This window comes from Bombyx mori, chromosome 4, assembly GCF_030269925.1.
Source record: "Bombyx mori chromosome 4, ASM3026992v2".
Classification (NCBI taxonomy): domain Eukaryota; kingdom Metazoa; phylum Arthropoda; class Insecta; order Lepidoptera; family Bombycidae; genus Bombyx; species Bombyx mori.
In genome coordinates, this window is record NC_085110.1 from 15002859 (window position 1) to 15026636 (window position 23778).

At 37.9% G+C, this 23778-nt stretch overlaps 1 protein-coding gene across 1 annotated transcript in view; it reads right to left on the bottom strand.

Moving 5' to 3' along the window:
• The window catches only part of LOC101736901 (carbohydrate sulfotransferase 11), a 40482-nt gene that overhangs the window by 9197 nt on the left and 7507 nt on the right, over positions 1 to 23778 (bottom strand). The window contains exon 3 of the mRNA XM_004930980.5: positions 16235 to 16439. Within this exon, the coding sequence (XP_004931037.1) occupies positions 16235 to 16439 (205 nt within the window). The remainder of the gene's footprint in view (positions 1 to 16234; positions 16440 to 23778) is intronic.

Below are 23778 nucleotides of genomic sequence, written 5' to 3' on the forward strand. Positions count from 1 at the left end.
TTTTCTTTGATAATCATTTTATTAATTTAATACTACTACGTATAAGAGCCATATTTTATATTGCTGTTTGACAATCCAGTTTATTTCTTTAAATTACAGTACTTCGGAGGTCTGTCTGTACATGACTATGGATACTTTTCGCAAAGCAACTGACTATTTCTCAACTTGATTCGCGTTACGAAATATGGAAGGTCGTAATGAATTCTAAAAATAAATAATTGTATGCTTATGAGCTGTGTTATTAATGTTATATTATAGTCGACCACTGTTTAACGTGACGTATGGTACAAAAAATTTACGTCTGTATTGCGTGCACGGTATGAACATAAAAATATTTGAGAAACCATACTGTAAATTGGAATAGTTCTCTTGTCATTTTTCTGGCCCATCTGATGGTGTATGGTTACCGTCGGTCATAGACGTCAGCAATGCCAGGACATGTCATAGCTCGACAAGACTTGAATGGCTTTGAATTAAATTCTCGATACAAACTCAAGTCTCGTTACCCTTACACCAATCTTCACAAGCCACTAATTGCAGTAGGAGCTCGTGTATCGTAAGTAATACCGGCTGTCTGTCTACGAAGACGTGACGTAAGTTCGAACGCGGATTCGAGAGCGCAAAAACAACGGGCCATCAGAATGTTGCAAAAAAAAAACCGTACCGTCAACTCGACGATGTGTTATTTTATTGGAGGCCGCCGAGGTTATTTTATCCGATGTACCTACTATGTTACATTGTAGGTACAAAATATATTTTCCTTGACTTAGATGCTCAAGTTCTTGACTTTCTCAAATGCTGTAAATAGCAAACATCCTTTAGCCAATGCGGATGTTAAAAAATCCCCAAGAATATACCCCTATTTTTTTATTTTATTTTATTTTATTTTTTCTTAGATGTGTGGACAAGCTCACAGTCCACCTGGTGTTAAGTGGTTACTGGAGCCCATAGACATCTACAACGTAAAATGCGCCACCGACCTTGAGATATAAGTTCTAAGGTCTCAGTATAGTCACAACGGCTACCCCACCCTTCAAACCGAAACGCATTAGTGCTTCACAGCAGAAATAGCCAGGGTGGTGGTACCTACCCGCGCGGACTCACAAGAGGTCCTACCACCAGTAATTATGCAAATTATAATTTTGCGGGTTTGATTTTTATTACACGATGTTATTCCTTCACCGTGGAAGTCAATCGTGAAAATTTGTTGAGTGCGTATTTCATTAGAAAAATTGGTACCCGCTTGAGATTCGAACACCGTTGCATCGCTCAACATGAATGCATCGGACGTCTTATCCTTAAGGCCACGACGACTTCTAGGACTTGAAGTAATTATATCGATTTCTGTCTTCGTTCTTCTTACTAAGGCGCCGGAATGTTTAGTAGACTCTAGAAAAGTCTGAAGTTACTGAGAATAAATCTATTTCTCGGCCTAAAAGTCGTAAACACATTAAAAACGAAAGAAGGTAAAGTTAGGCAATCCAGGCGCTCAATAACAGAAATCGACATAATATGTAATTACTTCAGTGCGCTACGTAGGGCACCAAATGACCTACATGGCAGTCAACATGTTAAGCTGATAATGATCTGCACGTGTTTTTTTTAAATAACGTAATGCAGTTTTTCAAATTAGGCTTACGTTCGCATGGACACGGCCCAGTTTTTTTTTCTACGTTGCAATTATTCGCTGACCAAATATTTTTTTTTAGTTTTTTTGTTAACGTGGTATTTAAGGTCTTTGACCTCCTGTAGGGAAAATGAATGCGAAAGTCGTCATGGCTAAACATTTGGCTAACATTTGAAATTTATGTTCGGTACTCCCTCTTTGATAATATAATACTCGAATGTATGACTTTTCATAATAAAGCAATTAAAGGGACAATTAAAGTTACCTACTAGGTCCATTGATCGAATTCCGACCAAAATCATGGTTAATGGAATGCTTTATAACCTATTCAATTATTACTGTCACCATTATCAAATCAGCTGCAGACGTCCACTTTTTTAGGAAGAAAACATTACGGTGGCCCGAAGGCTTTTCCAGTTTCGCCGGGACAGGTGGGCGAGCAATGGCTCAGGAGGGGTGGGGTTTGCTAATAGGAGACCTAACAGCTTAACGGCAGCTGCTTCCCGAATGCATCTACTACCAGATTGGAATCGCGACCCACTAAGAAGATCAGGCCAGAAACTCAACTGTCTGATTTATGGATTAGGTTTGCACGATTAACTCTTTACCGAGTTCGATGAGTACAGGTACCAGAGTCCCTAAGCCTGCTCCTAGTGTTGGAGCTGAAGGCGTTTAATGCAAGAGTTGTTGTCTCTGAGGGATCCCTAAGGACGGGACTGAACCTAAGTCTGCTACTTAAAAATGTAGGATGTTTATAAAATTGCGTAATTTTAACGAAACGGCCTTCTCTTTTCATTTGAGATTGTGTTCTATTGTTTCAATTAATTCAATGCTTGTGTGCTCTCAGGAGACACGCGCTATGAATCAATATGAATGAATTTGCTTTCAAACCTTGACTCTTGTGCTAGTTATTTTTATGATCTGTAATGAAAGCCGTCAATTAGACTAACATATTTCGTACTAGGGGCCACCGGGAGAATGTGTATGGTACAGTGAAAATCTTCTTTTTCAAACGACGCTTGACAAGTCTTGACAATTTCAATAGTCGCTGAGTTTTAACGTTCTAGTGTCCATAGACTCCTGTTACCTGTTTGTACAATGTACATTGTGCTCGCAATGCCAACAGTTACCTCTAATGGAGGCACATCGCTCGACGTACGGCTGCCTTATTACTGGTGGTAGGACCTCTTGTGAGTCCGCGCGGGTAGGTACCACCTCCTTGCCTATTTATGCCGCGAAGCAGTAATGCGTTTCGGTTTGGAGGGTGGAGCAGCTGTTGTAACTATACTTGAGACCTTAGAACTTATATCTCAAGGTGAGTGGCGCATTTACGTTGTAGATGTCTATGGGCTCTAGTAACCACTTAGCACCAGGTGGGCTGTGAGCTCGTCCACTCATATAAGCAATAAAAAAAAAATAGCGAGTGGCAACGACGAGACCTAACCCTGTCCATCGATAGCCACGACTACTCAGCCAAAAGTATCCGACTAGGAAGAAGAAAGCTCCTCTGACGTAATCATATCATTCTGTGCACCAGCTGCCTTAGCCAGGATGATAAGATTGATTCACTACATCATTTCATAGATAAAGTATTCCAAAATATATTTTTTGACAATAAATATAATCTTTACTTGTTTAATTTATGACGTGTCGATTTTAATAATTTATTTCCATTCTCGTATTACTGCAATGTATGTTTGACCAAGTGTTAGGACAAGTGTGGTCGAACAACAACGGCTACATTTAAATTTATTGAAATTAAAAATTATTTTATGTGTGTCGTATTCATAAAGATTCGAGCAGAAAACGTCACAGCAATGGTCCCCAATTGTGAGGAGTTTTTTTTAAACTATACATAGGCAATGGGGCTCATGGTTCAATTGGGTATTGTGGTTAAGATCTTCTCAGTAGGGTCGCGATTTCGATCCGATTGTTGATTCTACGAAGCACTGCTCTTGCTAAGGCTAGTGTTAGCAAATTCTCTCAAGTTGAGCCGTGAGCTCACCTTGTCGTCCACGTCCTATTTATAGCTACTAACAAATAGGTAGGGGGAAAAGTGGTTTCCGTATTTCATAGGTTCATAAGTTCACCACGTGAATGCCGCCACCCACGTTCAAATAGTACGTAGGAGATTCAATTTTATCATATGACGGTTATCCATTACCGAAGGCATGAAAGAAAGGAGAAGACTGGACCAACGCAGAACGGTCATAGCTACTCATACGATCTCATAATACGCCCTGCTATCAGTAACTGCGCAAATTTTTAACAGCATTACCAGAGACGATTACCAAGAGATCTAGAGGTGCCGCAGATATGCTCTGTATCAGCGAACCGAATGGGATTGAACATTGAAATGATGACATTGATACATACATGACATTAATAAAATTATTTGAATTACCAAATAATAATTTCCAGATTACATATTCAGAGCAAACTAAGTACATTGTACTTGTACATTGATGAGTTGTACCATGACGGGTGAGTATGGTTCGGTTGAAAGTCACTGGAAGCCACTGTTACCTAAAAACAATGCGAGATTCGCATCCCACTATATTTCTTTATATTCGTCCCGAATCAGAACAGAATTCACACAAATATATACAGAATGAGAGAGAGAATATTATTATATAAGCCAGGGACCAACATTATTAATATTGGCAGGTTATTTCTGTGCGCTTAATGGAATACAATGAAACTCCTCCGATCAAAGAGCACATTAACCAGTCATAATATATTCCAGTTTCTTTAGTGACACTCGTACCTACAGACACAGTCTAAGAATCAACAGCTGTATTTATTACACCGGCAACATAAAAGGAATGAATATTTATGACCCGAGACGATCGCCGCATTACGGTGTAACTAATTTAATTGGTTTTTGCGTAATATCGCCATGTTATTTTTTTTATTTTTTTATTGCTTAGATGGATGGACGAGCTCACGGCCCACCTGATGTTAAGTGGTTACTGGAGCCCATAGACATCAACAACGTAAATGCGCCATCCACCTCGAGATATAAGTTCTAAGGTCTCAATATAGTTACAACGGCTACCCCACCCTTCGAACCGAAACGCATTACTGCTTCACGGCAGAAATAGGCGGGGCGGTGGTACCTACCCGTGCGGACTCACAAGAGGTCCTACCACCAGTATTTGATTATACGAACTCGTCATCGCGTCATGTGCATTCCAAATACACAAAGTTCACGAAGGTAATTAGCGTGCAAGTTCCTAAAGTAGCAAACGCTGTGTAGGTAGTGAGTGTTCATTTAGTGTTTTAAACGTTATACTAGCTGTGGTTGTCGTCGTGGCCTAAACGCATGGTGCGTTCGTGTCGAATGATGCGACTGTGCCGATGTTCGAATCCCGCAGAAAGGCACCAATTTTCTAGAGAAATACATACTTTAGACGGTTTTTTTTTATTGCTTAGTTGGATGGACGAGCTACAAACTACAAATGCTAATTTCATATAATCCTTTTCAATTTATCGGTGATACGTACACAGTGGAAAACACGTTTTTTTTATTTCTTAAATGGGTGAAAGAGCTCACAGCCCACCTGGTTTTTAGTGGTTACTGGAGCTCAAAGACATCTACAATGTAAATGCACCACCCATCTTGAGATATAAGTTCTAAGGTCTCAGTATAGTTACAACGGCTGCCCCGCCTTTCAAACCGAAACGCATTACTGCTTCACGACAGAAATAGGCAGGGTGGTGGTACCTACCCGTGCGGACTCGCAGGAGGTCCTACCACCAGTAATTACGCAAATTGTAATTAGACGTATTCACGAACGACTTCCACGTTGAATAAGTATTGTGGAATCAAATTCATAAATCGCAAAATTAATAAGTTTGCAATATTACTGGAGGTAACTTCAAGGCCTCACGAATAATCACCATTATCCTGCTTATTTCTCTTCTAAAATCTTGTATATAAAGCGTTTGGTAGCCGTAGTTTTTAAATTTAATATTTCATCTTTAGGTTCAAATTCGATAACGAATTGATTGCTTCATCTGCAATTATAATTTTTTACTGAATACGAAACAGAATAACACGATTGCAAGGTCTCCAATTAAGATAATGATATAAACATTCTATATAACTTTAAAATATGATCGAGTTTATTTTGTTATGTCTATAAGACTATCGCGATACTTTATTAATTAAAAAGTAAAGGAAAGTTCTATGCTGTTAAATATTGCGTGCATATTCATTACACGAACAAGAATAATTCAGAAACATTGTTAAGTTGAGGAATGTGTGAAAGTCTCTTGACTGCGAAGCAAATGTTCCCGCAATACCAAATACTTATAAATGTCCAAGCAAACTCGTATGTAAACTTAATTTTAAAATGGCGCGAATCCGATGGGCTGATGATTTTAAAGTACTCATATTGTTTGTTCATGTCCGAACATAACGTTTGCATATTTTTTTTTGTGTTGATGGCAACAAGACATGAAAAACACGACGGTAGTGCATCGTCGTATTTCATTTATACATTTTATTTTATACTAGCGACCCGCCCTCGCTTCGCTTCGGAAACATTAAATTTTATTATTGATAGCTGAGTCCCGCGTTGCTGCTACCCGTGGTTATTATCGTATCGCGAGTGAAGCTGCGGGGCGAAGCTAGTCTAAAAAAGTAGCCTAAGTTACTCCTTATATTATCAGCTACCTATTAGTGAAAGTCTCATCAAAATCGGTCCAGCCGTTCCAGAGATTAGCCGGAACAAACAGACAGACAGGTAGACAAAAATTGTAAAAAATGTTATTTTGGTGTACGTACCGTATATATATTCATATGCATGTAGTAAAAAGCGGTTATTTCAATACTACAAACAGACACTCTAATTTTATTTTTATGTATAGATTACTACCAACGTAGCAAACAGTGTTAAGCGGAATTTAAGCACAACACGCGAATGCTACAACGCACTTAGGCAAACGAAGCCAAACTCTCAATTACAGTTGAATAAAAAAATACTGTGTAGGTAATTTTTTTTGTGATTCATTTCATATTTCGAAATATTAAAAGTCATTGGAATCGAGCTATTCTTGCATATTTCAAAACAGTCTTTCAAGGCCATCCAATTAAGGATTCCGTCGACGAAAAAAAAAAAAAAAAAACACATCCCATCAATCCGAATACCGTTTCAGCAGTGCGTTCTGCGAATCGATAGTGATTAACGCGATATACCCGTGTTTTAGAATAAATTCTGTTTTTAGATAGATTCCAGGAACTTCACAACCACAAACAACTTGATATTTTGTTTATTCAAACGATTCCTGGAGTTATGAAACTTTGTAATGCAAACATAATTATTGCCTATATAGTTTCACGAGATTGTTGTTATTCTGAATTCAACATTCCCAAACTACTGCTGCAAATATGAATGCTATAATTTTTTTGGAACGAAGTTCCTTAAGGAACTACGAGGAGGGGTATCCTAACCGGAAACAACGTCCGTAACGTAAGATTTTTATTAGTGATGCACACAGTGTACGACTTAATTTTGTAATAGCGTACAAAAATTTTTTTTTTTTTATTATATATGTTTTATAAAACATTGTGAATAAAATAAAGTTGATAACTTTATAAAGTAGTTTTTTTTATCAATAAAAAAACACGCGTGGCACTCGGAGACTGCCGCGTTAAAGCTATTGCATAGCATTTTTTATCAACTTATGACAATAATAATTTAATATTAAAACAATAAAATAAGAACACGCTATATTTATAAACATTAACAAAAAGCAAAACATTAACTGTCCCCTTCACACTCATAACCTAGACCGCGCGAGGGAGAGATAGGCAGACTTTTCATGATGTGCATGCGGCAGTAGGACGTCACGCCGCGCGCTTATTCACAAACACTACACAAGCTCAGCGTGTGAATGTGTTGAACGCGAGCTACATAGTAGGCGTAGTGGGGGTGTAAGGTTATTTTCGTTACGGAATTTCTTGATTAAGTCGCCGCGCTCGCTGAAGGCCCGCGATAGAAGCTATGCAATAGCTTAAAAATCATAATAAGAAATGTATACCCGAATAATTATTTTCTTTATACCTCGAATAGAACTTATGTTTACCTATAATACAAAATGCAACTGAAGGTCACATTTTATAGTCTAAGAACGATACAAAAGAGAAACGGCAACAATACATCGTCACCGATAAACTAGCGGTCGGTAAAAAAGTGTCAGAGGTCGCTCAAACATAGCAGGGTCCGATATCGTCGGCGATATTATCGTTATCGTGGCAACAAATAAAAAAAAATTCGCTTTCATTATCTCTTTGGTAAATATTGACTGTTCTTAGTTTTTGTGAAATCAGCACTTAAATTTTAGTGAATACGAATATACATATTTGGATAACTTAAAAACTGCAATCTTAAAAGGGCGAAATCGCGCCTACGACATCTTAATAATATATAATAATAAAAACAATAATATTTTTAAAATTTGTATTTTAATATAAAGAAAATTGTATAATTAATAGGGTTTTCAATAAATATACACAGTTTGATAATGATAATATTAAACGTTCGGAAATCAGAAATCTTAGGGCTCATCTAATGTCTAAACGAACGGGCGGTAGTTCTTTTGACGTTCAACAAGTATGTACTTTCATTTATGTTGAATAAAAATTTAATGATTTTGATTTTTGATTTTATCACACACCACATACACATACAAAATATTCATACTTACTATCATCAAATATATACACATGTAATTTACTTATGAACGATATTTTTCAGTATCAATGTATTTTAAAATTCATTATAGATGATATGGTTTCAATTGATAATATTCCACGTGTGAGTGAATAATATTTCAAAAGTTTTTGGTTTGTTCCGTGGTATTGCTGATGTCGATGAGTGACCGTAACCACTTAGCATCAAGGTCGGCAGACCTTAAAAAGTTATAAAAATAAAACTGCCAAGAATCGGCGGTGATCATCAAATTATCGTGTTTCCAATTTCAAAATCGCGATTACCTATCCGAATTTGATACTTAGCCCTAAGCGTAGTCAGAAAGAAACTCACTAATGTTGAATTCTCTTGGGCGATGAATGTTTTTTATTATTTTTAATGAATGGAAATTTTTCACAACTTTGTCTAATTTAAGCATGGTACACAAGGAGAGACGACTTGCGCTCATAACAAACAACTAACCACCTATTGCGTATTAGTTACAAGTTGAAGGTTATTAATCTTATTAGTGTTGGGAATAACCGCTATTTCTAAAGTGTGTGACATGTATTTTTTTATTATTCACATGGCACTAAAAATTTCTTAACCATTCGTGTCTGAATAAGTCGGGTTTGTTTTAAATCAAGAAGACCTTGCTTTCAATGTGTGTGGGGCTGTGAAGAAATGCCAATTTTCGTGGAAACTATAAAAGAATTTCTTCAGTAGCATTAACATTTTTAATGGAAGGTATTGTTCAATCCGTACTTCACTATTACATAGTATAAAACAAAGTCGCTTTCTTTGTCCCTATATCCTTATGTATGCTTAAATCTTTAAAACTACGGATTTTGATGCGGTTTTTTTTAATAGATAGAGTGGTTGAAGAGGAGGGTTTATATGTACCTAGTCAGGTCATAAATTCTGTCACATGTTTAATGTAAAATAATTTAAACAAGTTTATTCATTATGTAACCATTCATATACCAAAATGAACTTAACAAAACATAGATTCTTATGACACTAAAGTTTATTCAAAATGACCTCCGTGATTTTGAATACAGGCCTTCAATCTGCGCGGCCAGTCGTCTATCGCAGCACGAAGGAGGTCCATGTCAATATCGGCGGCTGCCTTAATCAAGGATGTCTTGAGTGACTCCAAATTGGTATGAGGCTTTGAGCACGCCTTTTCCTCCAAGTGTTGCCATATCTTGTAATCTAACGGATTCAAATCTGGACTGGAGGAGGGCCAGTCTTCGTGCCGGATGAAGTCGATTTCACGCGCCGCCAGCCAGTCTTGTGTGCTCTTCGCTCTATGAGCTGGCGCCGAATCTTGTTGGAATACCCAGTGCCTGTTATTGAACATGGTATGAGAAACAGGTTCCACAAGGTTCGTCAGGACTGTATTTTGATACACAACTGCATTCGTTTTTATACCTTTCTCACAAAAATGTACCTCTGTTAAGCCCCAATAAGAAACTCCCAACCATACCATGAGCGAAGATGGAAAATGACCTCGTTGGACACGCGGAATACGGTTGCGCGCTTCTTCACTACTGTGTGCGTACACCTTATCATTTTGTTTGTTGTAGCTCTCTTCTACCGTAAAAAATTTTTCATCCGAAAAAAGAATTTCCCGATATTTTTTTCCCGCGTACCGCTTCAACAAAGCGCGGCATCTCCTCAGTCTCAGGTCCATTAGACGAGCATTCAAACGATGTCCTGTTTTTCTTCGATATGCCCGAAGCCCTAAGTCTTCATTTAACACCCTTTTCACCGTGGTTCTGCTTAACCCCATCTGAAGGGCCAACAGTTTCTGCTTACGTTTGGGATTTCTTTGAATTCGCGCCTTCACAGCTTTTATCACTGCTGGAGTCCTAACAGACCGAGGGCGACCACTTCTTGACCTGTCATCTACACTAGAGCCTTCATTGTATCGTTTGATGGTACGATAAACGAATCTTTTGGTTATATTCAAATTTTTCAGTATGTTGAAAATTTGAATTGGCGCGTAACCGCAACGATGCAACGCAATAACTGCAACACGGTCTTCTTTAAGCGTCCACTCCATATTTAAAAATGAGTAAAATTCTAAAAGTATACATTTTTATTTTCATGAACAATTCGAAATTCGAATTCAATAAACTTTTTTGTGGCCAGCATTCTAAAAGAAAAGTTTTTACTGTGTGACAATACTTATGACCTGACTAGTTATAATAACGTCCATTAAATAGTGAAGAATTCAATAATAAATTACAGTTTTCGAAGCGAAGCGATGGCGGGTCGCTAGTAAGAAATAAATAATTTGGTTTTTTTAAATTCACGACCCAATTAGTAAACCGTATAACCATACCATACACTACAGTAAAAACTATGTGATTGGGCTGCATTTTAAACTATGATTGCGATGATTTAATGCGAAATTAAAAAGAAATCAACGTTGGAAATATACACATACGATTTGGCTTCAAAACGCACAACCAGGGGTTATTTAAAAATTATAATTTCTCAGTTTATTTAGTTATTACGTTGTTAACGAAATAATTTACGTAACATTTATTCTGAATTCATTCCTAAAACTATTATTTTGTTTTCGAAATAATCTTTCATTTTCCTAATGATTCCAAGAATTAATGTTTCTTTTTTTTAATATACGTACTTGCATTTTCATTTACAAGGTTTTCGATTACAAAAATTTGTAATTTTGGCTTAGGATACACTTTGGGGCTCTACGAGTGACTCCAGCGATTTGATAATGCTAAAGAACATACTAAAGCAAACGCACCATAGTTTTTTCATTTGTCCTGATGTATTTTGATAAATGATTTGCTATTGATAAAGGACGGAGAATCGCTCCTTCTTGATAATTGCTGAAGTGATTTGCAAAAGCATCGCAATCTCTCGTAGGACTACTCATTATATCTGAAATTACGTGCCAGGCAAAGAATTGGCGTGGCTTTTTTGACTAGGACAGCCAGAACAAGTGTCCACTGAAAAGAAACGACAGCTAATTTTTGTCCGCTTGTAGTTTTAAATTCACCATTGAAGAGGCCATGGCTTTTAAAATGAAAGATTCAAAATATACCACTATGATTATGATTACGATCGCAGACTTCTGTGTTGTTGAGAGCAAACAGAAATTTTTGTAGTCACAAAGCGTGGAGTGGTTTTGATACGTAATGGACGCGTGGTATTCATTTATGTATATCATTTCAGATGTATGTCCAGAATGTCAGAATTTACTTATAATTATTTCTATAGAATGATAAATTTGAGAGACATGCAAAACGCTCACAAAATTTATGCATATACAAATTTTGTTTCTATAACTTTAAAAATAATGATTTGTCAGTAAAAAATCATATTTCAAAGACAACAGCAAAGCTATGCGCTGACGTGATTGGTCGAGCAGGTTGAATCGCGCCATAGGTTGAGCGCAACGCGCGATCTTCTAAATTACGTCACAGCACACCTCTATAATTATATTATTATATCAATCAGGTTATTGGCATACTTATTTAAGCATTCTTACGTCATTTCAGAAACTGATAGGTTATATTTTGGTGCTCTTTTTACTGCACACATTGGTGTACAGGAAAGCGCTTATGAAACATACTAACCCATAAACACAACCCACCGAGTTTCTCGCCGGATCTTTTCAGTTTTTACTGGTGGTAGGACCTCTTGTGAGTCCGCACGGGTAGGTACCACCGCCCCGCCAATTTCTGTCGTGAAGCAGTAATGCGTTTCGGTTTGAAGGGCGGGGAAGCCAGTAAAAATTCGCCGAAGCTCAAAATCGTCTATCATGTTACATTAGTCCTAAAGAAAGAACAAAAAAAAAAACTAGTTTTAAATTCGCAATAATGCCGCTTTTTGTTAGTTTGTTGACGCGCAGAGCGTCCTGCAAGTTAGCCAACCGAAATTCTCACACGGACGCTGCTCGGTTAAATAAACAGGTTTTTAATTTCAGATTCAATTTTTAAAGTCGTCGTGGCCTAATGGATAAGACGTCCCATGCATTTGTATCTTGCAATGCACTTTTGTTCGAATCCCGCCGGCGCCCGGCGCGGGTACCGATGTTTCTAATGAAATACGTACTTATCCTTCACAATTTACTTCCACGGTGAAGGAATAATATCGTGTAATAAAAACCAAACCCGCAAAATCTTGTGAGTCCGCACGGGTAGGCACCACCACCCTGCCTATGTCTGCCGTGAAGCAGTAATGCGTTTCGGTTTGATGGGTGGGGCAGCCGTTGTAACTATACTGAGACCTTAGAACTCATATCACCCATATCTCAAGGTGGGTGGCGGCATTTACGTTATAGATGTCTATGGGCTCCGGTAACCACTTAACACCAGGTGGGCTGTGAGCTCGTCCACTCATATACGCAATAAATAAATAAAAAATATGAAATTAAATTTTGTAAATATCAAACTCAATAAAAATACATGATATTTAATTGACATGTTTTAAGTTTTCTTCTTTTTTTGTTTTTAGTTTTGTTAATTTTAAAAGAATAATAAAAAAATTCTGATCTTGGAATAAACATTGAATTTGATATTTACAAAATTGAATTTGATATTTCCAAAGTTGAGTTTGATATTTCCAAAGTTGAGTTTGATGTTAATAAGATACGAACATAGGTCTATATTGATTTATGAACTTATGACATTCCAATATATTGAAAGTATTGTCGTCAGTCAGTAAATTAGCAAATTTTCGGGACAAACAGACGTCATGAAGTTCAACGTATGAATAACGTTGAAAAACTCCATTACTTAAATAGATCATGTAACTATAAAAAACATTATGAGCGTCTTAAATACAGAGACGAGTTAGAATAGCGACAAATCTGGGATGTCGATTTGGCTAATTTTGGTCTTGAATTATTTGTGGAAGTCCAGAGAACGTTTAAAAAGTAGATAAATATGAAAACGCGACGGACGGGTTCCTTTTGTTTGTTTTAAGTTTATTTTATACAAAGTTTAGGTCTTTTATTTATCGATTAAGGCACTACGAAGTCTGCCGGGTCAGCTTGTCATATATAAAAATTTAAGCCTCCGGTACCATTTTAATCTCAATTTTATTGGTATTACTTTAAGAAAAGCAAAGGTCCGGATTCCCTCTAATCTACGGTATGGTGATTTTTTTTAATTATGCGGGAGATTAGCGAAATTTCAACGATTATCAATTTAACTATAAGTCGAAAGAGCTTTTTAAAATTTGGGCACTTTTGCGATCTGCGCGCTGTAATTCCCTAAATGCCAGTTCCAAGAAATATGATAAGGCGTATATCCTGTTTTTTTTATACATTTTTAATAAATAAGTAATATTTTGTTACAAGCTATGTCGGTGACTTCACACGCGTAGTGGTCGTTTCGGAATGCATTTTTGAACTTAACGGTAGCTCTGTTCAGAAGACTAATAAAGCCATTTGCCTTTTTTTCTACCTATGCTGATGATAGCCTTGAGAGGCTATATCAGCTTTACCCTAACGTGTAAGTGAGCACTCGGGACTCAAACCGGAGGTGTTGCTAACACTGGCCGTAACAGTAGTGCTTCGCAGAACCTACCATCGTATCGGAAACGCGACCCACTAAGGAGATTCGGCGAGAAACTCAGTGGGCTTATAGGTGAATTTACTCGCCGAGACCTTCGTCGCAAGCGACGGGTACGGCGAGTAAAAGCACTGCCATTTATCGATTGTTGTCGTAAACGCGCACAAACTTAAATAACGTTACGACTGACCGACTCGATGGTACAGTAGTTAGCGCTCCTGACTGTCGTGCCAAGGGTCCTGGGTTCGATTCCCACATCGGGCAAACATTGTGTTATCAAAAAGCTTATTTGCTTTTTGTCTGGGTATTTATTATCTATACATGTATTTATTTAAACGTATTAAAAGTACGTTTTTTCAGTATCTGGTACCTATAACACAGGGAATCCTAAATTGGGGCTATATGACCGTGCGTGATTTGTCCCCAGTTCTTTATTTATATTAAATGAAGTTCTTTTTAGGGATTTAAAGACGTTAAGCTTTCAAGGTAAAGTGATAGTAATAGTAGTCGTGATAGTAGTTTAGATATTCTAAACCAAAACTCACATCCGTAACTCGAATTCAAAGCCCAACGAAACAAGATACACCATACATTCGCATATAACCATTTAGTTTATAATTAGTAATCGGTGTTTAAATGAAATACCGATATATAGTTACATTTTGATAACGTTTTAGTATTACTCACTGTAACGGGAAGTGCTACTGATAATATTTTATTTTAATTCAGTACATTTTTAAAGCAACCAATATTTGCAGTAGGTACAATTTTAAGTATATATTTTTTTGGCTATCTAATCGCCGGTAGCGCAAAGGGTTATTCCAGATACGCTCGGACGGATAGATATAGCGGATAGCTCACGGGCTCAACCTGAGAGAGTTTTCCAAAACTAGCCCTAACAAGAGCAGTGCTTCGCAGAATCTACCACCGAATTCCGGCTAGGAAGATCCTGTAGCCAGTGGCCTATTTTAAAATAATTACTGTTCAAGACGAAATAAAATCCTATGTCCTATATAATGATGGTTTATTTGTTATGTTTATTTTAATTTGATATCATGTATCATTCTAGCCAGGACCGTTATAATGGTTTTTATTCAGTTAATCCATTTGTGACGTATGTAAAAAAAAAAACTTGTCAGATGGAGTGATTGGTTGATCAGTCACTCTTAGGCATTGCATAATCGCTAATCTTTTTAATCATCATCATTCATCATTCTTTCCTATTACCCTCTGCTGGGGTGTAGGGCTCGAATCAAATTTTTCCGTTTATATCGGTCTTGGGCAGTCTGTTCTAGCTCCTCCCACGTCATGCCCAAGACCCCTAGCTCCTGCTCCACCGAGCTACGCCAAGTTGTTCTGGGGCGGCCTCTCTTCCTTTTTAATCAACTCCTATTAAAACAATTGTGTAAAAAAAATTATTTCGTCTCACCCACTTGATTCTACAAATCAACTAGCAGCTTGTCTCGGTATATTTTTATTGTGCGATGCGCTAACATCTTGAACATAAGCCGTTACTATTCAGTAGAGGCCGCGACAACAACACTGTTCAAAAAGCTCCAAGCGAACGACCTTTTAAGCCGGCCCTTCAAAAATCGAAACGCATGAATAGTTTGCAACAGTAACACGCATAGATATGGTGATATCAAGGCGCGTGTGGGTAAAAACATTACTGATCACGCATTTTGTTGTTTGCTTAGATACTGCTCGTTCACATATCCCGGTGTGTGGCTTCGTGAAGAGCTGCCTAAAACGGTACTACTAATTGATGCGGCGGGTCAGATAAACGTTCGGACTTTAATGTTTTGTGTTTAATTCGAAGCAGCAATTTCATTTTTTAAAGATATGAATATCGGCATGGAGAGGTATCGAGTAGATTTCTGACCATCGGCATTGTTGGCATAGGCTCGCAAAATAAATCTGCCTTGCCACGTAATGGACCGTTATCATAAAAGGGTGTTTTTGAACTTATTATTAACTAGCGACCGGCCCTCGCTTCGCTTTGGAAATATTAAATTTTATTATTGTTATCGAGTCCCGCGATGCTACTCGCGGTTATTGTCGTACCGCGGATGACGCCGCGGGGCGAATTATTCTAAAAAAAAGTAGCCTAAGTTACTCCTTATATCATCAGCTACCTGTCAGCGAAAGTCTCGTCAAAATCGGTCCAGCCGTTCCAGAAATTAGGAACAAACAGACAGACAGACAAAAATTGTAAAAAATGTCATTTTGGTGTATACCGTACCTTATATATATATATTCATATGCATGTAGTAAAAAGCGGTTATTTCAATATTAGAAACAGACACTCCAATTTTATTTATATGTATAGATTATCTAGGAAAAAAACTTACCAACTAATGTGTATTTTATTTGACACGGATGGCATAGATCGGTGATCGGCTGCCAGTGTTCGTTGTTGACGACATCGGCCAACTCCTCCGATTTGTTCGTCAGGAACATGGCGAATTCTTTGAAAGTGACATCATTGCCAAATTCAAGGGACTGGTTTGAGGGGTTCTCGCGGTACGTTTTTATTATCCGCCTTCCAACGTGTTCCTGTAATAAAACCTCTTTTATTATGGTGACTTTTATTTTTTTTTCATTAACAATATTTGTTTTTGTTCGTTTCCTGTATTACAATGCTCTTTGCACTTGGGATTAGCCGATGGTTCAGGAAACCAAACAAAAAAAAACACACAATAAAGTTGAAGCCAAATTGTATAATATATATGAGTTTTTAGAGTTACAGATTCCCGATCCTGCGGATAGAATGGAAAGCAGTCGACGTCGCCCCAAACACGTCATCTCGGATCCTCCCGATCCACTAACGGTGCTTTTAGGTACCTCAAGCACCGGTCATCGTTCTAGTCGAACCTGTCGCTTGCGGCGAAGGGCTCGTCGAGCAAATTAACCCTCAGACACCACAACCCACTGAGTTTCTCGCGGGATCTTCTCAGTGGGTCGCGTTTCCGATCCGGTGGTAGATTTTGCGAAGCACGGCTCCTGCTAGGGTTCGTGTTAGCAACGTCGTCAGGCTTGGGCCCCGTGAGCTCACCTACTACTTAAGGTTACGCTGAAATAGCCTCTCAAGGCTCTCAGCTTGGGTAGGAAGAAAAAATAGTTACTTACAGCTCTAAATTAAGTAGTTTTAGAGTATAATTTAAGTAATAATTTCGTAATCTGAACGACTGCGATGCATCCACCATGCCAAAACATGAACGAGAACCCGTATACTTAAATTTTACATACCACAATCCAAATGTATATTATGGAATCAGTGATAGCTTTTAATATCATATTCAACCTACAATTTTTCTCCCCTCCAAGTTTTTTTTTGGGTGGACGGGCTCACAGCCCATTTGGTGTTAAGTAGTTACTGAAGCCCATAGACACCTACAACGCCAATGCGCCATCTACTTTAAGTTGTAAGGTCTCAGTATAGTTACAACGGCTGCCTTGCCCTTCAAATCGAAACGCATTACTGCTTCACGGCAGAAATAGGCAGGGTGGTGGTATCTACCCGTGCGGACTCACAAGAGGTCCTACCGCCAGTTGGAAGGATGCTTTTTTTTTTGTCAGGAGGAAATCGCCGGACTTTCGCCCTTCACTGGGGATGGAGGGCGGGGCATGTCGGAGTCGAACCGACTAAAACCTCCTGTCGCTCAACAACCAGCATCCAAACCTCGCATGAGACAGAGCTCATGAAAAGGCAAAAGGGGGAAAGTGAAGCGTTTAGTGCGGAGCACATCTCTCCCATCACCCTCCCCCTCGGGACGCCGGACTGGCAGTCGTCGGCGCCACGACCACCAGCCCTCTCGGTCGGCAGGCTGTCCGAAGCCCGCCTAGATGGCGCCGGCTAGAATGGTCTATCCTACGGATAACCCCGCTGGGTCAGAACCAGCGTGGGTTGAGGATAGCCGGCCTTCCATCACCCGGATGCTCTTGCATAAAACGCGTACAGAGCAGCTTGCACGTCGTCTTCTTAGGTCTCCTTCGCCGGTCCCTAGGCCGACATGTGAGGGAGACCCGAAACACTTAGAGGGCCAGGGCTTGGGTGAAATCCGCCTCCCTGGCCCCCGCTCGACGGCGGCGGGCCTGCGCGTCTCTCACGCGCCCCGCCGCCTCCTTCTGCGAGATGGTGCACTCGCAGAAGTCGAGCATCGCCTTCCACGACTCGTCGTCACCGAGCATCGATGCCACAACACCCGGCAACGACAAGTCGTTTCCTATTTTTGCGACAAGGACACGGCGCCACCCCTCCCATGCGGGGCAGGCGACGAGCGTGTGCTCCGCCGTGTCCAAGTCGCAACCACAATGGTGGCACTCTGCCGTCGGTTCGGCTCCGATCCGGTGCAGGAACTCACCGAAGCAATCATGCCCAGTGAGCACCTGCGTGAGCCGGAAAGTGAGGCATCCTCTGTCCCGATTCACCCAATTCACAAGAACCGGGCGAATCGCCTAGACGGTCCTACGACCAGCCGAAGGATCGGCCAGCCGTCTGGACCATGACTCCAGCAAGTACATCAATACAGCATTTAATCTATTCAGTGTATCCGTCACAACCAGTTTCAATACAGTTATATGCATTTGAATGATAATAATTATAATAGTTTAAGTTAAGCTTAATAATATACGGAATACTTTAAAATCCGTGTTTGGATTGTATGATTTATAGTTACCAGAACTGAGGTCACTATAAATTTAACATGTTTTTTACATTTATCTAATCTATTATTTTAAACGAAAAATTCTTGTATACATTTACATATCAATGTTACATGCATCTAGGAAACGGGTATAGCTATGTGGGTCATGTTATGTATTTAAATATGATTTAGTTTTTAATTTCACATTAATTTTCAGTTCTAGGTGGTTTAAGGGTTTTTTCTTCCTAAAAACTAGTTTCCATGCATTATTGCATTGCACATTGGATGTTGCTCAACACTAAGATGATTTTAATATAAAATCCCATGCTATTAAATGTTTCTTTACACATAAAATGAAGTAAAATATCATAATGAAAAATTTAAAGTGAATTAACAATATTACGATTCGATTATGAAAAAGTTAATGTGTTGTCATTTCTACCTAAATATTTATGTTCACTGCAAAAAAAAAAAAAAATTATTGCCTAGATGGGTGGCCGGCCGAGTTCACAGCCCACCTGGTGTGAAGTGGTTACTGGAGCCCATAGACATCTACGACGTAAATGCGCCACCTACCTTGAGATATAAGTTCTAAGGTCTCAAGTATAGTTACAGTTACAAATGTTGCAATAATGTGTTGTGATGGTACATATCACAACGGAATTCACTTACAATATTAATAGTAGGTATATTTTAAAATTGTCAGCGGCCTCGAAGTCCACACGGAGCAACCATCTATTTTTGATGAGATATTTGAGGCCGTCAGCGAAAAAGTGGCCTAAGCTTACCTGAGCTTACTATAGTAAGTACGGAGACAATGAGGTCTGAATTTACTATTACACTGTCTCATAGGCAAAAACAAAACGCGCAAAAATAATTTTGACAAAGCCATCTATCTGTTATATATGGGCGAAACTAAGGATAGGCCAGTTTTGCATCAAAATATATTATGTTTTAAATAAATTGCAATATAGTAGAGCCACGAATATGAAAAAATGTAGGATACGCCACTTTTGTGCTGACGGCCTCATTTATAAGGACAGCCTCCACTGACAATACACAATAATATTATAGTTTTAAGTGTCATATTCCATCTACATAGCCGCGTTTCGTCATAATTATATAAAAGTATCTAAATTAAATAATGACATTAGAGAATATTCCAAATTCGCAATTTTGAATTTTATATGCATGTTAAGTGGATATTTATGAATAAGCAGAACAATTCAAATGTTAAATTTTAGCATACAAATGTTGATTTGATAAAGCGATAATGCAATTAAATACATTCCGGTCTATAAATTCATTACTACTAGTCTTTTGATTCGCAAAAAAAAAAACGGGTCCCTGAGATTTGAAAAATGACAGTTTTTTCATTGAAACTACAAATAATTTAAAAAAAATGTTAATGCGAATCGAGATTTTTAAATTTGTGATGCATATTTATAATATTTTCCTGCAGTAATATATAATAAGTCACACTCGTTGCTCAAATTTTAAATATCGACATTGTTTGTACGTATAAAGGTTTCATTTACATAAGTCAGTATTTATAGGATATCATAAAACTCTGTTCTTTTTTTAATTATACTGGTAAAGGGAGTATAGTCCATTCAGCCAATATTAGGAATAGTTTTTTTTTTTTAAGATACGTTTTCGGTGTTATTAGTGTATATTATTATGGATATTTTTGCGATAAGCACAATACTTGAACTAAGTATTGTTCCCTAACCTTTTGTACGAAGATCTTGGACCTTCGAAATAGGGAGACCTATTTTGCACAATATTAAGTTAAATGCAGCAAATTAATTACAAATAGATAGATATACGTATACCATAGACCCAAGCGTTTACGTAAGTTGGTAAGTAAGTACATCAGGATTCCGTAACAACGAATAAAGTCATCCATTAAGGCAGGTCACGGTCGTGTTCATAGGTTTACTGGATTTCATGTAAGACGCAATTGTTATCAATTTGCCTGAACAAGGAAGGCCACCGGAATAATTAATTTGTTTTCGTACGCACATCATTATTTATCGTTCATCTTTTTGACTGACACATTTGGCCTTAAATGTTTATTTTTGACGTAAAGCTATCCGTATTCCGTTCTACTTTCTAGGACAGAAGCCTACATACTAAAGATCACAAGACCTTAACATTTCTGAATACATATTCAACGATCATCATTCAGTGCAGCTTACTACTAGACTAAAATATTTGTCTAATACGACTCGAAGTCCCTGTTATTGATAATCAGGTCTTAATTAATACACATACATATATGAAAATACAAAGGCATTTATACATACAATGTGAATAACATAAAACAAAATCAAACTCTTGATTTGTCCTTTTCAAATTGTCATTCTTTGTAACTATACTGAGATCTTAGAACTTATATCTCAAGGTGGGTGGCGCATTTACGTTGTAGATGTCTATGGGCTCCAGTAACCACTTAACACCAGGTGGGCTGTGAGCTCGTCCACTCACATAAGCAATTAGGTGTTTATGCGACCGTTTCAGAGCAAAGTTTCTTTAGTAATTTTTTGGAAAATTATAGTCCAAGAGATCTCATTTAAATTATTAAAAAAAAAGTGTGTTTAGTAAATACCATTCCTATACAATGGATTTTTATCGAATGTTTGTTACTGTCTAGATAGAATCAATTGTGACTGCAAAAGGCGCGATTGACGGTACGTTTTACTAAAAACATTTATTTGTTGTTTAAGACCTCTTGTAGGACCTCTTTGAGTCCACTCTGAGGACCACCCTGCCTGCCTATTTCTGCCGTGAAGCAGTAATGCGTTTCGGTTTGAAGGGTGGGATAGCAGTTGTAACTATACGGAGACATTAGAACTCATATCTCAAGGTGGGTGGCGGCATTTACGTTGTAGATGTCTATGGGCTCCGGTAATCACTTAACATCAGGTCGGCCGTGAGCTCGTCCACTCATCTAAGCAATAAAAAAAAGTAATTTCTTTTATATTTTTCTTATATTCCTATGTCCACTAAATTTCTGTTCAACGTCAGAATGGTTTTTGATGTTATTTTCGTAAAAGAGAAAATACTGGCTTTAGCATTTTAAAAACTAATGATCGCAAAAAATTTTAGCTAAAATTAATTATTTTAGCATCCTGTTGAACCTTGATAACATTTAAATAACATAATAGTAACGTGTTAATTATGCTTCCATATTAATGCTTCTTAAAATGCGATGGTTCTTCGCTTCGGTTTTTGAACAAATATTTAATAAAATATTTTAATTTGAAAACTATTTGTTATTATTCTAAGCGGGCTATCTGATTTGCGGTTACCGAAGACCTTAGATTATAATACATTGCAAACTTAAGCGCTCAGCTTGAACTTGACTAGAACTTCGGTAGGCAGCGGCTTGGTTCTGTCCCTGACATTTCTGAAGTCCATTGGCGACGGTAACCGCTCAGAATCAGATCAGTTGTGTCGTATGCTCCTCTGCCTACAATCTTATTTATGTTGTTTTACTGTCCCGCCCGGAACAGTCACTGCCTCATAAAAGGAACACTAGTCCGCAGCAGACGTACCATGGAGAAAAAAGAAGAGGCCAATCATTGCAGGCCCAAACACGTCCTACTACCATGAGGGATATGTTTTTAAATAGTTCACTAGTACTATTCAAAAACTAGTTGCATTTTCTTTTCCATTCCCTAGAAAGTCAAAACAAATAAACTCAATTTGAGAACGGTAGACTTTTTTTCGATGTTATTAAAAAAATAATCTAAATAGTATCTAATCATTTCGGTTTTCATGTTAAACGAATATTCAATCATTAGTAAATATTAGGGATATGATTTTATATTTGTGTAAACAATCGTCCAGTCGAATAAATATTCACGTAAAACAGGTTTACGTCGGCAATCAGAGTGTGGGTGAATTGTGATTCCAGTTTCCATTGTGTTAGCACAATTACGAACAGGACCCATCCAACGAACGAACGCTCTTAATTTTTTTGGTCTGGGAAGACATTTTTAATTTAGAAATTTAGATTAAAATATTTTTACATTATCTTAAGCAACAAACGAAAGCATATAAGTATTATATAGTGTGCTTAGTGCGAGTTTTTAACGTTCTCGATAGCGTAAAAGTAAACTCAAAGGGGAATGCCCATTTCAGGCCCAAAGCGGACAATAGATTAGAGAAAAAATACTTAGAGCATTAATTTTGCCATAAATAAATATGCATTTACTTTGTTCCAAATGGGCGCCACTACAGTTTACAATAAGTAGTTTAAAAAAAGTAACTTTATTGAAAAAACAAGGTTTTTGATTTTTGCGGGCAAAATATTGCCAGCATCAAAACCTTTTACGTATTAAGTAAACATTTTAAGTATATAAATAAAACATTTTCAGTACTTGAGAATACTTAAAATGTTTTATTTATATGTTTTATATTACATTAATGAGTTAATAAATCGATTTTAATCGATTAAAAGCACATAAGATAAAATTAAAGACATACCCATTGGACTTTAACTTGTAACTATACTTGAGACCTTAGAACTTATATCTCAAGGTGGGTGGCGCATTTACGTTGTACTAAGCACACAGATCGCCTTGTCTGTCTAGTTATCGTCGTTAGTGAATATGCGCAAATCGAAAACAGAATATGGATTGTAAATGATTTACAAGAGGTAGAGGTAGACCTAAGAAAAACGGACGGATTACGTGAAAGACGATATGTGTAAGAGGGGAGTGAGCGAATAAATTGTATATGATAGAGGCGTATGGAAGGAAAAAAAACATAATGCACCGACCCCATGTGACTGGGAGATGGGCAGGAGAATGATGATGATGATGATGATGATAATGAATGCGGATTCACCTTTAACACGTTGACTGCCATTTTGTAGGTTACGGGTGACCTACGTGGTGCACTAAAGTAATTATGTCGATTTCTATAACCAAGCACCTGGGTTGCCTAGCTTTGCCTTCTTTTGTTTGTTAATGAATTTTATAGTATATTATAGATGCATTCTAAGTATCTTCGGATTCGTCTTTCCCAGAGCCTATTAGATATTCTACTAGGTAATAAGATCGAAGAGCGAAAATAATTACTTTAATGCGCCACGTCGGACACCGGTGACCTACATGGCGGTCAACGTTTTTTTTTCTTCTACCTGTACGCTGGTAGCCTAAGCGACTATTCCAGCTACGCCCCGGACGGATAGTTGAGCTCACGGGTTCAACCTGAGAGAATTTGCTAACACTAGCCCT